This window comes from Malus sylvestris, chromosome 5 (genome assembly GCF_916048215.2).
Source record: "Malus sylvestris chromosome 5, drMalSylv7.2, whole genome shotgun sequence".
NCBI lineage: Eukaryota > Viridiplantae > Streptophyta > Magnoliopsida > Rosales > Rosaceae > Malus > Malus sylvestris.
Window position 1 is genome coordinate 33,547,832 of NC_062264.1, and position 12,909 is coordinate 33,560,740.

The 12,909-nt window shown below is 37.3% G+C and overlaps 2 protein-coding genes across 2 annotated transcripts; both read left to right on the forward strand.

Moving 5' to 3' along the window:
- Positions 1 to 163: 163 nt before the first annotated feature.
- On the forward strand, positions 164 to 1,596 carry LOC126622230 (probable glutathione S-transferase). The gene is made up of 2 exons (XM_050290909.1): positions 164 to 789; positions 1,022 to 1,596. Exons 1-2 carry the CDS (start codon positions 475 to 477, stop codon positions 1,367 to 1,369), a joined length of 663 nt encoding a protein of 220 aa, XP_050146866.1. The 5' UTR covers positions 164 to 474; the 3' UTR covers positions 1,370 to 1,596.
- An 897-nt stretch (positions 1,597 to 2,493) lies between these two features.
- On the forward strand, positions 2,494 to 3,433 carry LOC126622231 (probable glutathione S-transferase parC; the record flags this gene model as incomplete). Its single annotated transcript, XM_050290910.1, has 2 exons — positions 2,494 to 2,574; positions 2,790 to 3,433. Coding segments are annotated over 2 exons (429 nt in total), but the record flags the coding sequence as incomplete, so codon positions are not given.
- Between the last annotated feature and the right edge of the window lie 9,476 nt (positions 3,434 to 12,909).

Here is a 12,909-nt window from a genome sequence, read left to right on the forward strand (position 1 = left end):
TTACAAATCAAATGATGTGTAAATAATAAAAAATAATTATGTTAACTCTTATTAAATTATATATTGTGTCGTGGCGATAAATCAGAATATTTTCAATACCTATTTTAAATAAATAGAAATAGTCAGTTTACCCGATCAATTGAGCTAGTTGATCAAGACACTGTGGATGCTCTGCACACATGTTGAATACTCCATTGGTTTAATTTAGAATGTTGTAGGGTGGGTCCTAGATGAGTCTATCAATGTGTGGTCGCCTCTCGAAATTACTAGCTACCTATGCGAATCTTGAGCAAGCAGTGACATCGGAGACTCTGGAAGCGCTCACACAAACCGACCCAAGAAAATTCTACAGACATTGGCCAACTTTCTCTACCATTATATATATCAACACTTATTTCCCTTTGCCTTTGTAGCACAAAGTAAGCAGTCAAAGAAAACCATCAAAGAAGCAAGCAGCAGGCACAAAAGCTAGCAATGGCAGAGGAAGTGGTTCTGTTGGATTTCTGGCCAAGCCCTTTCGGGATGAGGGTGAGGATTGCCCTGGCGGAGAAGGGCATTGAGTACGAGTCCCAGGAAGAAGACTTGAGCAACAAGAGCCCTCTGCTTCTCAAGATGAACCCTGTTCACAAGCAAATCCCAGTTCTGATCCACAAGGGAAGACCGATATGTGAATCGCTCATCATTGTTCAGTACATTGATGAGGTTTGGAGTAATAAAGCTCCTCTGCTGCCTTCTGATCCTTACCCTAGAGCCCATGCAAGGTTCTGGGCTGACTATGTTGACAAGAAGGTTAGTTATTTTAGTATATGCGTCAACCTGTGATTTTAACGATTTATTATCTTCATTAGGGAAGAAATATACTTTACTTCATTCATCTTTACCTGCAAACCATGACTAGGTGCATGAAACATTTCTCTTATGTGATTTTAACAAGTTACATATTTTTATACGTATATATGTCAAACTCTAACTTACACGTAAGAAGTTGGTGTTCTTTCTAACTGGGTTTTTGTCGTCGTAGATTTATTCAATAGGGAAGTTGGTGTGGGTAACCACAGGTGAAGTCCAAGAGGCAGCAAAGAAGGAACTGATAGAGTGCTTTAAGCTGCTGGAAAACGAGCTAGGGGACAAGACCTACTTTGGGGGTGAGAGTTTTGGCCTAGTGGACGTGGCACTTATCCCTTTCTATAGCTGGTTCTATGCACTGGAGACCTGTGGAAACCTGTGCATGGTGAAGGAGTGTCCGAGGCTGGTGGGTTGGGCAAAGAGATGCATGCAGAGGGAGAGTGTGTCCAAGTCTCTGCCTGATCAGTACAAAATGTATGACTTCCTTTTGGAGCTTAGAAAGAAGTTTGATGTTCATACATAAGACACACAGATCTTTAGATTTGTCAAACTTGTTCATGCATGGATCGATGAGTATAGCCTATATGTGATATTCATGTCTCTAAAGTGGAAAATATGACTGTATCTCTACCTTTTTATTTTAAAATAAATGACGTTTGCAGATTTGAGTTTAGTCAAGTTGGTTAGAGCAGTGTGCTGTATATTTTAATTGCTTTTTATAAACAAAGAAAATGAATTTTTTTGTATTTATTTCTGTTGCATGTATAAGAACTACGAAATTGAATCAAATGCCAAACAATTTGTTTCTAGTTCGATATATTTTAACTAGAAGAAAAAGAAAGAACTCAATCGAAAACTTGGGTATAATTAACCATTGCACCAACTTATGCTACTTATCCAATGACCCACCAGTTTGGATCGGGACAAGGGGATGATAACAAATCGCTAAACATGTCAAATGTATCGCCTGTAGGGGCACGATGGCCACATCCACAGCGATCGAACCTGCAATACGCGACTTGTGAAACATATGCTTACATGGCATCTCCTTGGGTTCAACGCCCACCTTCATGTTTTTAAGCATAATCCGGATCCTCATTGGATCCTCTTTGTGACTTGTGAGGATCCCGGAATCCGTCAATCTTATCTGTTTATCGTACATCGTACGGTCAGAAATTATTTTAAATATTTTTATTTAAAATTAAACGCAAACAGTATTTGACAAAAATTAACTGCATGATATACGATTAACGAACACCATTTACGAATCTCTAAAATCCTCATCAACAGGATTTGGAGAGGATCCGGATCCTGTTGGTTCCAAGAAGATACAACACTCCTTCTGGTCCTTCGTCAGTCGGGGTCGTAATGGCATCGACGGCGGTGTTGGACAGCACAGGAAGCAGCCCCTACGGGTCGTAAAATAAAGAGGAGGAGCGCGTGGTAGTACCAAATAATTCTTCTGGCAACATTTTCTATTTCGAAATAGATATTTATGAAATTATAAGAAGAACAACAAAACATTAGAATCACATATTTAATAAACCAAAATTACGATAAATCAATTATAATTTACTTATTTGTAAAATATAGAAGACATAATTCTTACGGATGACTCAGGAGTCTTCTATTTTATTTTAAATCAATTATAATAAAGCTCCTTTGCTGCCTTCTGATCCTTACCCTAGAGCCCATGCAAGGTTCTGGGCTGACTATGTTGACAAGAATGTTAGCTATTTCAGTTTATGCGTCAAACTGTGATTTTAACGATTTAATTATCTTCATTAGGGACGAAAGGTGCTTTACTTCTTTCATCTTTACCTGCAAACCATGACTAGGTGCATGAAACATTTCTCTTTTGTGATTTTAACAAGTTACATATTTTAATACATATATATGTCAAGAAGTTGGTGTTCTTTCTAACTGGGTTTTTGTCGTCGTAGATTTATTCAACAGGGAAGTTGGTGTGGGTAACCACAGGTGAAGTCCAAGAGGCAGCAAAGAAGGAACTGATAGAGTGCTTCAAGCTACTGGAAAACGAGCTAGGGGACAAGGCCTACTTTCGGGGTGAGAGTTTTGGCCTAGTGGACGTGGCACTTATCCCTTTCTATAGCTGGTTCTATGCACTGGAGACCTGTAGAAACCTGTGCATGGTGAAGGAGTGTCCGAGGCTGGTGGGTTGGGCAAAGAGATGCATGCAGAGGGAGAGTGTGTCCAAGTCTCTGCCTGATCAGTACAAAATGTATGACTTCCTTTTGGAGCTTAGAAAGAAGTTTGATGTTCATACATAAGACACACAGATCTTTAGATTTGTCGAACTTGTTCATGCATGGATCGATGAGTATAGCCTATATGTGACATTCATGTCTCTAAAGTGGAAAATATGATTGTATCTTTACCTTTTTATTTTAAAATAAATGACGTTTGCAGATTTGAGTTTAGTTAAGTTTGTTAGAACAGTGTGCTGTAATTTTTAATTGCTTTTTATAAACAAAGAAAATGAACTTTTTTGTATTTATTTCTGTTGCATGTATAAGAACTATGAAATTGAATCAAATGCCAAACAATTTGTTTCTAGTTCGATATATTTTAACTAGAAGAAAAAGAAAGAATAGTCTTTTAAAACAATTTAATTCAATCGAACACTTGGGTATAACCATTGCACCAACTTATGCTACTTATCCAATGACCCACCAGTTTGGATCGGGACAAGGTGATGGTAACAAATCGCTAAACATGTCAAATGTATCGTCCTGTAGGGGCATGATGGCCACATCCACAGCGATCGAACCTGCAATACACGACTTGTCAAACATATGCTTACATGGCATCACCTTGGCTTCAACGCCCACCTTCATGTTTTCAAGCAGAATCCGGATCCTCGTCGGATCCTCTTTGTGACTTGTGAGGATCTTGGGGATCCGTCAATGTTGTCTATTTATCGTACTCAGAAATTATTTTAAGGGAAAAAGACTGTTTACTACCCTCATATTTCGTGGTTTTCAACATTTAGTATATCAAATTTTTTTCGTCCCAGAGTCATACCTAAAGTGTAAATTTTGGGACAGTCTCATACATCTGTTAGTCAAACTGTTAAGTATTCCATTAATTGTGACGTGGCGCCCATGTGGACAATAACTGGGCGCCACGTGGATTTTATTATTTTTTTTAAAGAAGGGGTTTTCACTTTTTTTTAGGGGTTCAAAAATTTTGATTTTTTTTTTCTTCTTCTTCTTCTTCTTCTTCTAGGTAGAATCGATTTTTTTTTTCTTCTTCTTCCTCCTTCTTCTTCTTCTGGGCAGATCCCAGAATCGATTTTTTTTTCCTTCTTCTTCTTCCTCCTTCTTCTTCTTCTGGGCAGAATTTTTTTTTTTTTTTTTTACTTCTTCCTCCTGGGCAGATTCATTTTTTTTTTTTTTCTTCCTCCTCCTCCTCCTTCTTCTTCTTCTTCTAGGTAGATTCGTGTTTTTTTTTTCTTCTTCTTCCTCCTCCTTCTTCGTCCTATTAGTGTTTGGTTTATGTGTTAGTTTCAATGGAAGTTTTTCTTATAACTCAGTGAAATACACCGAAGAAGAAGGAGAGAAAATGTTTCTTAGGATTGTGTCGATTCCATTTCTACTATCTTTCATAAAAACCTTTTATAGCTTATATGACAGTTAGAGGAGTGAGAACAATTTCACTCACTCTATTACAAAGCAATCACAACCATTCATTCCTAAGCCATCATGTAAGATGCTTACACTTGTCATGAGCTATGACTCATTACAATCTAAACTAAATACCAATTGGAATATGATCCAACGGTTCACATTAAATCCTACACATTGCTTATAATGTAACTATCACAGCAAATACATTTATACTCCAATACTCCCTTCTAAATGTTTTGCTGATTTCACACCAAGAGCAGTTCTCAAGTATTCGAATCGATCCTTAGGAAGAGCCTTGGTAAAGATGTCTGCCAATTGCTCCTCTGTGCTGCAATAGTGTAATTCAATTGTCCCATCTTGAATGGCATCTTTTATGAAATGATACCTCCGATTAATATGCCTGGTTTTATGACGAAACACTGGATTCTTAGACATGGCTATGGCAGAAGTATTGTCACATAGCAAAGGTGTAGCCTCCACCTGTTCTTCTCCAAAATCAGATAAAACAAACCTCAACCACATTGCTTGTGTTGTAGCTTCTGTAGCACTTACATACTCGGCTTTTGCAGTAGATAAAGCCACACTGCATTGTTTAACAGAAGCCCAAGAAAATACTCCTGAACCTAAACTAAATGCATAGCCCGAGGTACTCTTCATGTCATCCAAGCTTCCTGCCCAATCACTATCACAGTAGCCTATCAACACATCAGCTTTTCCTTTCACATATTCAATCCCAAAATCCAATGTGCCTTTTACATATCTCAAGACTTTTATTAAATGAGAGAGAGATCCACCAAGGCAAAAATACTATAGATGCAAGATATAGAAGGGAAATTAATACTTTCTTTTTTGCCATTTTTTCGTCTGTGAGCTGTCCCCATGTGTTTTCTGGTAGGTTTATTCATGGAACTTGCCAGCAAACAGGATGCATACATTAGATCGGGTCTAGTAGCTGTCAGGTATAACAGACTACCAACCATTGTCCTGTACAAAATTTCATCAACATCCTCACTCCCATCTTCCTTAGATAACTTGTCATCAATTGCAAGTGGGGTTTTCACAGCTTTACAATCTTTCAATCCAAATTTCTCAAGTAGTGACTTGGCATATTTCTTCTGATGAATAAATATACTCTTATCGGTTTGAATTATGCCCAGACCAAGAAAGTGATGTAACAGTCCCAGATCTGACATCTCATATTGCTTCATCATATTCTTATTAAATTCTTGAATTATTTCATCAGAATTCCCTGTATAGATAATGTCATCTACATACAGAGATACAATAAGCACAACTGCATCACTGAACTTTGTATACAGAGTAGCTTCACTTTGGCTTTTCTTAAAACCGGATCGATTGAAATAATTGTCTATCTCATCGGACCAAGCTCTGGGAGCTTGTTTCAGACCGTATAAGGCCTTTTTCAACTTGTAAACCTTGTCTTCTTGTCCTTGAACTTCAAATCCCTGTGGTTGATCCACATATACTTCCTCATGCAGTGTACCATTTAGGAATGCAGACTTAACATCTAATTGAAACAACTTCCATTCCTTTTGAGCTGCCAATGCAATTAGTGTTCTAATTTTATTAAGTCTTTCCACAGGTGCAAAGGTTTCGTTGAAGTCCACTCCAGGCTTTTGAGAATAACCCTTAGCCACTAGCCGTGCCTTGTTCTTCTGCACTGAACCATCCAGATTAAGCTTTGTTTTGTAGACCCATTTTACACCAATTACAGGTTTATCAAATGGCCTTTTGACCAACTCCCATGTGTCATTCTTTTCGATCATCTCAATCTCTGTGGACATAGCTTTTCTCCAAACCTCATCTTCTGATGCTTCTTCAAAGCATTCAGGCTCTATCACACAGAAATGACACCTTTCATAGATATCATTCAAGCTTTTGAACCTTAGAGGAGTATGATCATACACTTGTGAACCAGTGTGATCCATTTGCTCTTCTTGTCTTGAAGGAGAAGCAATAACTTGCTCATGTTGCTCCTGCAGTAATTTTGTGCATTCAAATATTGCATCATTTTCAGCAGCTTCAACCTCATTCTCTTCGCTTCCATAAGCTTCACTTGTCATTGAGATTGACAGAGTCTTCTTATTACCAGATTTCCAATCCCAATAAGAGTTCTCATCAAAGATTACATCTTTAGAAATAACCATCTTGTTAGTTTTAGGATTGAACAACCTGTAACCCTTCTCACAGGTTCCATAACCAAGGAATATGCACATTACACTTGTTGCATCCAGTTTCTGCCTCATCTGTGATGGAACCTGTGCATAACATAGGGATCCAAACACTCTTAAGTGTTTTACTCCAAGCTTTCTTCCACTGTAGGCTTCAAATGGAGTCTTCTTATGCAAGGCCTTGGTAGGACATCTATTGAGAATGTAGACTACAGTGTTAACTGCTTCTGCCCAAAAATCAAATGGAATGCCTTTCTCCAACATCATGCATTTAGCCATTTCTACAATGGTCCTATTTCTTCTCTCAGCAACACCATTCTGTTGAGGAGAATAGGCCATTGTGAGTTGTCTTTCTAGACCAAGATCTTCACAGTACTGAGAAAATTCCAGAGAAGTGTACTCCCCTCCCCTGTCACTTCTTAATTTCTTCACTTTGAATCCACTTTGTAATTCAACAGTAGCCTTGAACCTTTTAAATATACCAAATGTTTCAGACTTGTTCCTCATAAAATAGACCCATCCCATTCTAGTACAATCATCTGTGAAAGTGATGAAATACTTGTTTCCAGCTTTGGTAGGTGTTTGCATTGGTCCACATATATCAGTATATATTAACTCCAATGGTAGTGTAGCTCTCCAATTTGTTTTTTAAGGAAAAGCATCTCTAGAATGCTTTCCAATGACACATCCCTCACATACTGTGGAGTTCATTCTGAGCTCAGGTAAACCAGTCACCATGTCATGCTCTTGGAGTTGCATTATAGCATTCATATTTAGATGTCTGAGTCTTCTATGCCATATCTCAGCTGCTTGTCTAACACTTGCCCTCATAGCAATTTGGATTCCTGGTTGCAACTTCAAAGGAAAGCTTCGATTTCCCTTCATAGGAATTTTGACAACCAGATTAGAGCATGTAAAATCTTCATAAATTTTGACTTCAATCCCCCCAAACACAAGGTAATATCCATGCTCCATCATATGTCCCACGCTCAATAAATTCTCCTTTAAACCAGGTACTAACATGATCTCCTTGATGTACCTTTTGCCTTGCTTAGTTGCAACCATTAACTCTCCTTTTCCAACTACATTAACCAACTCCCCTGTGCCCATCTCAACTTTGGCAGTAACACTTCTATCAATGTTTTCCAGTAAATCTTCTCTTCCTATCATGTGATTACTGCAGCCACTATCAACATACCAAACGTCTTCTTCCTTCTTCACTGCAGCAGACATACACGCATAGAACATAGTTGGGTTGCTCTCCACTTGATTAACATAATTTGCCTGTTGGGTAACCTTTTTAGATCTACAATCCTTGGCAAAATGCCCTGGCTTATCACAATTGTGGCATCTTGGTTTCCCTTTGAACCAACACTCTCCAAAATGAAGTTTATCACAGTACTTGCAAGCATTCGTAACACTATTAGAATACCCAGTAAATTTTCCTTGATGGTGCACAGATTTGTTATCCCATTTCTTACCCTTTGTCTGCCAGTTCTTTGTGGGTTTGAAGTTTTGATTGCCATTGTAATTGTTCTTCCTGGGAGCTATACTTAAACTAGCAAAGGCATTTTCAGTGTTATTTTCAGAGTGTCTCTCAATCCTTTGTTCATACCCTTTTAGAGTAGCAACTACATCCTGCACATCAACTGTCTCCAAATCTCGAGTATTCTCAATCACAGCTACAATACTATCATAGGATCTAGGAAGACTAATCAATAATTTATGCACTATTCTTTGATTTCCAATACTTTCACCATAACTTTTCATTTGTGTAATGAGATCCAACAAATGCACAAGATACATAGAAAATGATTCATGTTCACCCATTTGAGTATATTCAAAATCACGCCTTAAGCTTTGAAGTTTCACAGATCTCACCTGTTTATCTCCAATAAACTCATACTTCAGTATATCCCAGGCCTCTTTTGCTGTCTCCAGAATGGCAATCCTTGGGAAAATTTCATCTGACACAGCTCTTTGAATAATTCTGAGGGCCTTAACATCCTTGATCATGTTCTCCTTCAGATACTTTAGCTCAGCTGTAGTGAGTTCTTCTTCTTCTTTCTTCGCCGGATGATTATGCCCCGTTTCAATCATATCCCACAGATCGTGAGATCTGAAGATGGTCTTTATCTTTATTTTCCAGAAATCAAAATTTTCTCCATTGAAAATCGGTGCTCGAAGATTAGCACCACTCGATCCAGCCATATTAGACTTGTTATTGAGTTACCCAGAGATTTTCAGATCGTTCTTCAATCGCAGCAAACTCAATTCTTTGTCGAGTTCCTCAGCTACGAACCTTGTCACAGATTCATGCCCAGATTGAGATTCAACCTGGCTCTGAGGCCATATTAGTGTTTGGTTTCTGTGTTAGTTTCAATGGAAGTTTTTCTTATAACTCAGTGAAATACACCGAAGAAAAAGGAGAGAAAATGTTTCTTAGGATTGTGTCGATTCCATTTTTACTGTCTTTCATAAAAACCTTTTACAGCTTATATGACAGTTAGAGGAGTGAGAACAATTTCACTCACTCTATTACAAAGCAATCAAAACCATTCATTCCTACACCATCATGTAAGATGCTTACACTTGTCATGAGCTATGACTCATTACAATCTAAACTAAATACCAATTGGAATATGATCCAATGGTTCACATTAAATCCTACACATTGCTTATAATGTAACTATCACAGCAAATACATTTATACTCCAATACTTCCTTCTTCTTCATCTGGGCAGATTTTTTTTTTTTTTCTTCCTCTTCCTCCTCCTCCTTCTTTTTCTTCTTCTTCCTCCTTCTTATTCTGGGCAAATTCTTTTTTTTTTCTTCTTCCTCCTCCTCCTCCTTCTTCTTCTTCCTCCTCTTCCTCATCTCCTCCTTCTTCTTCCTTCTTCTTCTGGGCATATTTTTTTTTTTCTTCTTCTTCTGGGTAGATTCTTTTTTTTTCTTCTTCTTCCTCCTCCTCCTCTTTCTTCTTCTTCCTCTTCTTTCTTCTTCTTCTTCTTCTTCTTCTTCTGGGTAGATTCGTTTTTTTTTCTTTTTCTTTTTCTTCCTCATTCTTCTTCTTCTTCTGGGTTTTTTTTTCCTTCTTCTTCTTCCTGAGCGTGGAGTCGAAGATGGTGATGGGAGGGTGGGCACGGGTGGGATTGAAGATGAAGGTTTTGTTTGTTTGTTATTTTTTTTAATAAATAAATATATTTTTAATTTTTTTTAATTTTCACGTGGATGACACGTGGCGCCCAGTCATTGTCCACATGAGCGCCACATCACAGTTAACGGAAGACTTAACAGTTTGACTAACGGATGTATGAGACTGTCCCAAAATTTACACTTTAGGTATGACTCTGGGACGAAAAAAACTTGATGTACTAAATGTTGAAAACCACGAAATATGAGGGTAGTAAACAGTCTTTTGCCCTTATTTTAAATATTTTTATTTAAAATTAAACGTAAACAGTACTTGAAAAAAATTAACTACACGATGGATGATGAATGAACACCATTTACGAATCTCTAAGATCCTCACCAACAGGATCCGGATCATGTTGATTCCAAGCAAATACAACACTCCTTCTGGTCCTTCGTCAGTCGAGGTCGTAATGGCATCGATGGCAGTGTTGGACAGGCACCCCCTACGGGTCGTAAAATAGAGAGGCGGAGCGCGTGGTAGTACCAAAGAATTCTTCTAGCAACATTTTTTTATTTCGAAATAGATATTTTTGAAATTATAAGAATAATAACAAAACATTAGAATCACATATTTAATAAACCAAAATTACGATAAATCAATTATAATTTACTTATTTGTAAAATACAGAAGACACAGTTCTTACGGATGACTTAGGAGTCTTCTACTTTCAACAAGTGAAAGTGTTCTTGCAATAACAGGGTTTGCTTGGAATAGAAAGTATATTTTGTGAAAGCAGAGACACCCTTAATATAGTGATTAGGATTTCTCTAAAACCGCCTATTATAGTTAATAGAGAGAGACACCAAATCACTATTAAATCAAAATATTGTCCCATCAAGGCATGTGCAATGTCTTACTTAATTAGGGTTTCAATTAGTCAATTAAATATATCTTGGTTCCATGATTCTTGCTAACCAATATTTTTTTTTTGACAAAATTCTTGCTAACCAATATTGAATCACGTTAAAAGTCGAATATCTTGAAGATAAAGTTATTTGCCTTTTAAGTAATTCAGTTTATAATAATTGACAACTCAAGAGGAGTTTTGCAACATCTCCACGGATTGCTTAGGTCAAGGCTTATAAAAGGCATGTATATGCATGCAGCTGCACGCTTAAAACCTACTTTGTGAAGGACAATCCCATCTCGTCTAGGAAACCCTAGTTTGCACAACTAATTACAGAGGACCCGAATGGAATAGGAAAACATAAACGCTAAGAATTGAAAAGAAAGAGCAAACAGGCACCAAAAAGAAAAAGAAAAGTCACTTTTTTCCTTTAGGAAATAAAATTACTCACTTTGTTTTTTGAAGTTTTCTGGATCTCTTATTTCCCTTTTCTGGATGATATGTTTTCTTTTTTCAAGTAGGATCCCTCTATCAATTAGAGTTATCTTCTCTATATAAAGAGTACTTTGGTATCGAACAATCACCCAATTCCTATACATCTCTCTCGCCTCAACAACGAGTTCAGCAACATGGCTTTTGTTAAGAGGAGCAAAAGCCGAAAAACTGTCACGTTCGATCTGCCGGAGGAGGAATGTGCTGAGTTTGATCATGGTGGAAACGAAAATCAAAGTGGTAAGGAAAAAATTGAAGGTAAAAAGAAAGGTGGCTTCGTAAGACGGCTTAAAAAACTTATAAGCAAAAGACGCGAGTGTGCCCTTAAGGAAAGCAGACGTTATGATGAACATGAAAGCAAAAGATGCGACAAAGACGACGACAATAATAGTAGTGTACTTGACTCAAATCGCGATGAAGATGATAGTGACAACAATAGTAGTGTGCTTGACTTGCACGATGACAAGGACACAGATTGTAGTGTGCTTGACTTGCATTCCGACGATGATGAAGACGATGGCGATAGTGATGAGGACTTGCACAAAAAGGCTCAACATGACCATACAAGCCTAATGCATCGTGGTGGTGAGAATGCGAGTCAGATGAGCTCTCCTGGCAACAGATATGCGTACCCAGCTAGTTATAACACGCATATGTACCCAGCCAATAACATGTATGCGTACCCAGATTATAACTCAGCTTATCACACGTATGCATACCCAAGTTATAATCCAGATTACAACATGCATGCGTACTCAGCTTATAACGCAAATGCGTACCCAGCTTATAACTCAGCTTCCATGCACGGTGCCATGCAGGAGTACCCAACGAACAACATGAACATGCCATCGAATTCGGTGCCACCACTTGATCATACCTTCAACTACTTCACTGAAGAAAATCCTGCTTGCACCATCATGTAAAAGATAGCTACAATTTCTTTTTCCTTTTTTTATTTTCTTGGTCAGCAAAGATTTCTAGAATTCTTTTATATTTTACCCTTTTTGGTCAAACTAATGTTTTATTTTTTGTTATTGGATTTTTGTTTATTATGGTATTTTAATTAATGCTTATTGTTGCTTGCTCTTTGTTTTTTGTTTATGTATGATTTGAACTTCACCAAATTATATGTCTAACTTAACTAAAATATATAGTTCTCAAATTTGTCTGCATTTTCTGAGATTATTAGATTTCCCTATCTATGGCTCAATGAAGAAGGAAACAAGCAAACATGAGCGGCAAAATGGGACATGTACTGTTTGTGTAATTTGGATAAAAAACTTTGAACGTTTCGACATATGATGATATTATCCAACTCAGTCTCAAGAACAATTAAAATAATGTAGAATACGAGAAAATTTGTTGTGTCACGGTGATATGTCTCGTTGTATCTCCAACAGTAGCTCATCAAGTGAATAGAGTTTTGAGTTCCTCAACTAGCAGCAATCTTTCTTAATGCTAGTTTTTATTTATTTATTTTTATCTAAAAGTTGTTTTATATAAGGATAATGCTAGGAGACTAAATTTGTAGACAAAATTTTGTAAACTAAATGACATAGAAGTTGATGATTGGATTATGACTTAAGTGTTAATAAACATACTCATTCTTATTGGTGATACATCATTTAGTTTGTAAATTCTATCTACAAATTTAGTCCCCTAAACTTACCCTTTATATAATAGTCA

Excerpts from the sequence above, each read along its gene's own strand:
- LOC126622230 (XM_050290909.1), top strand. The coding sequence starts at position 475 with ATGGCAGAGGAAGTGGTTCTGTTGGATTTCTGGCCAAGCCCTTTCGGG. Across the intron at positions 790-1,021 it reads CTGACTATGTTGACAAGAAG|ATTTATTCAATAGGGAAGTT; the intron begins GTTAGTTATTTT and ends TTGTCGTCGTAG.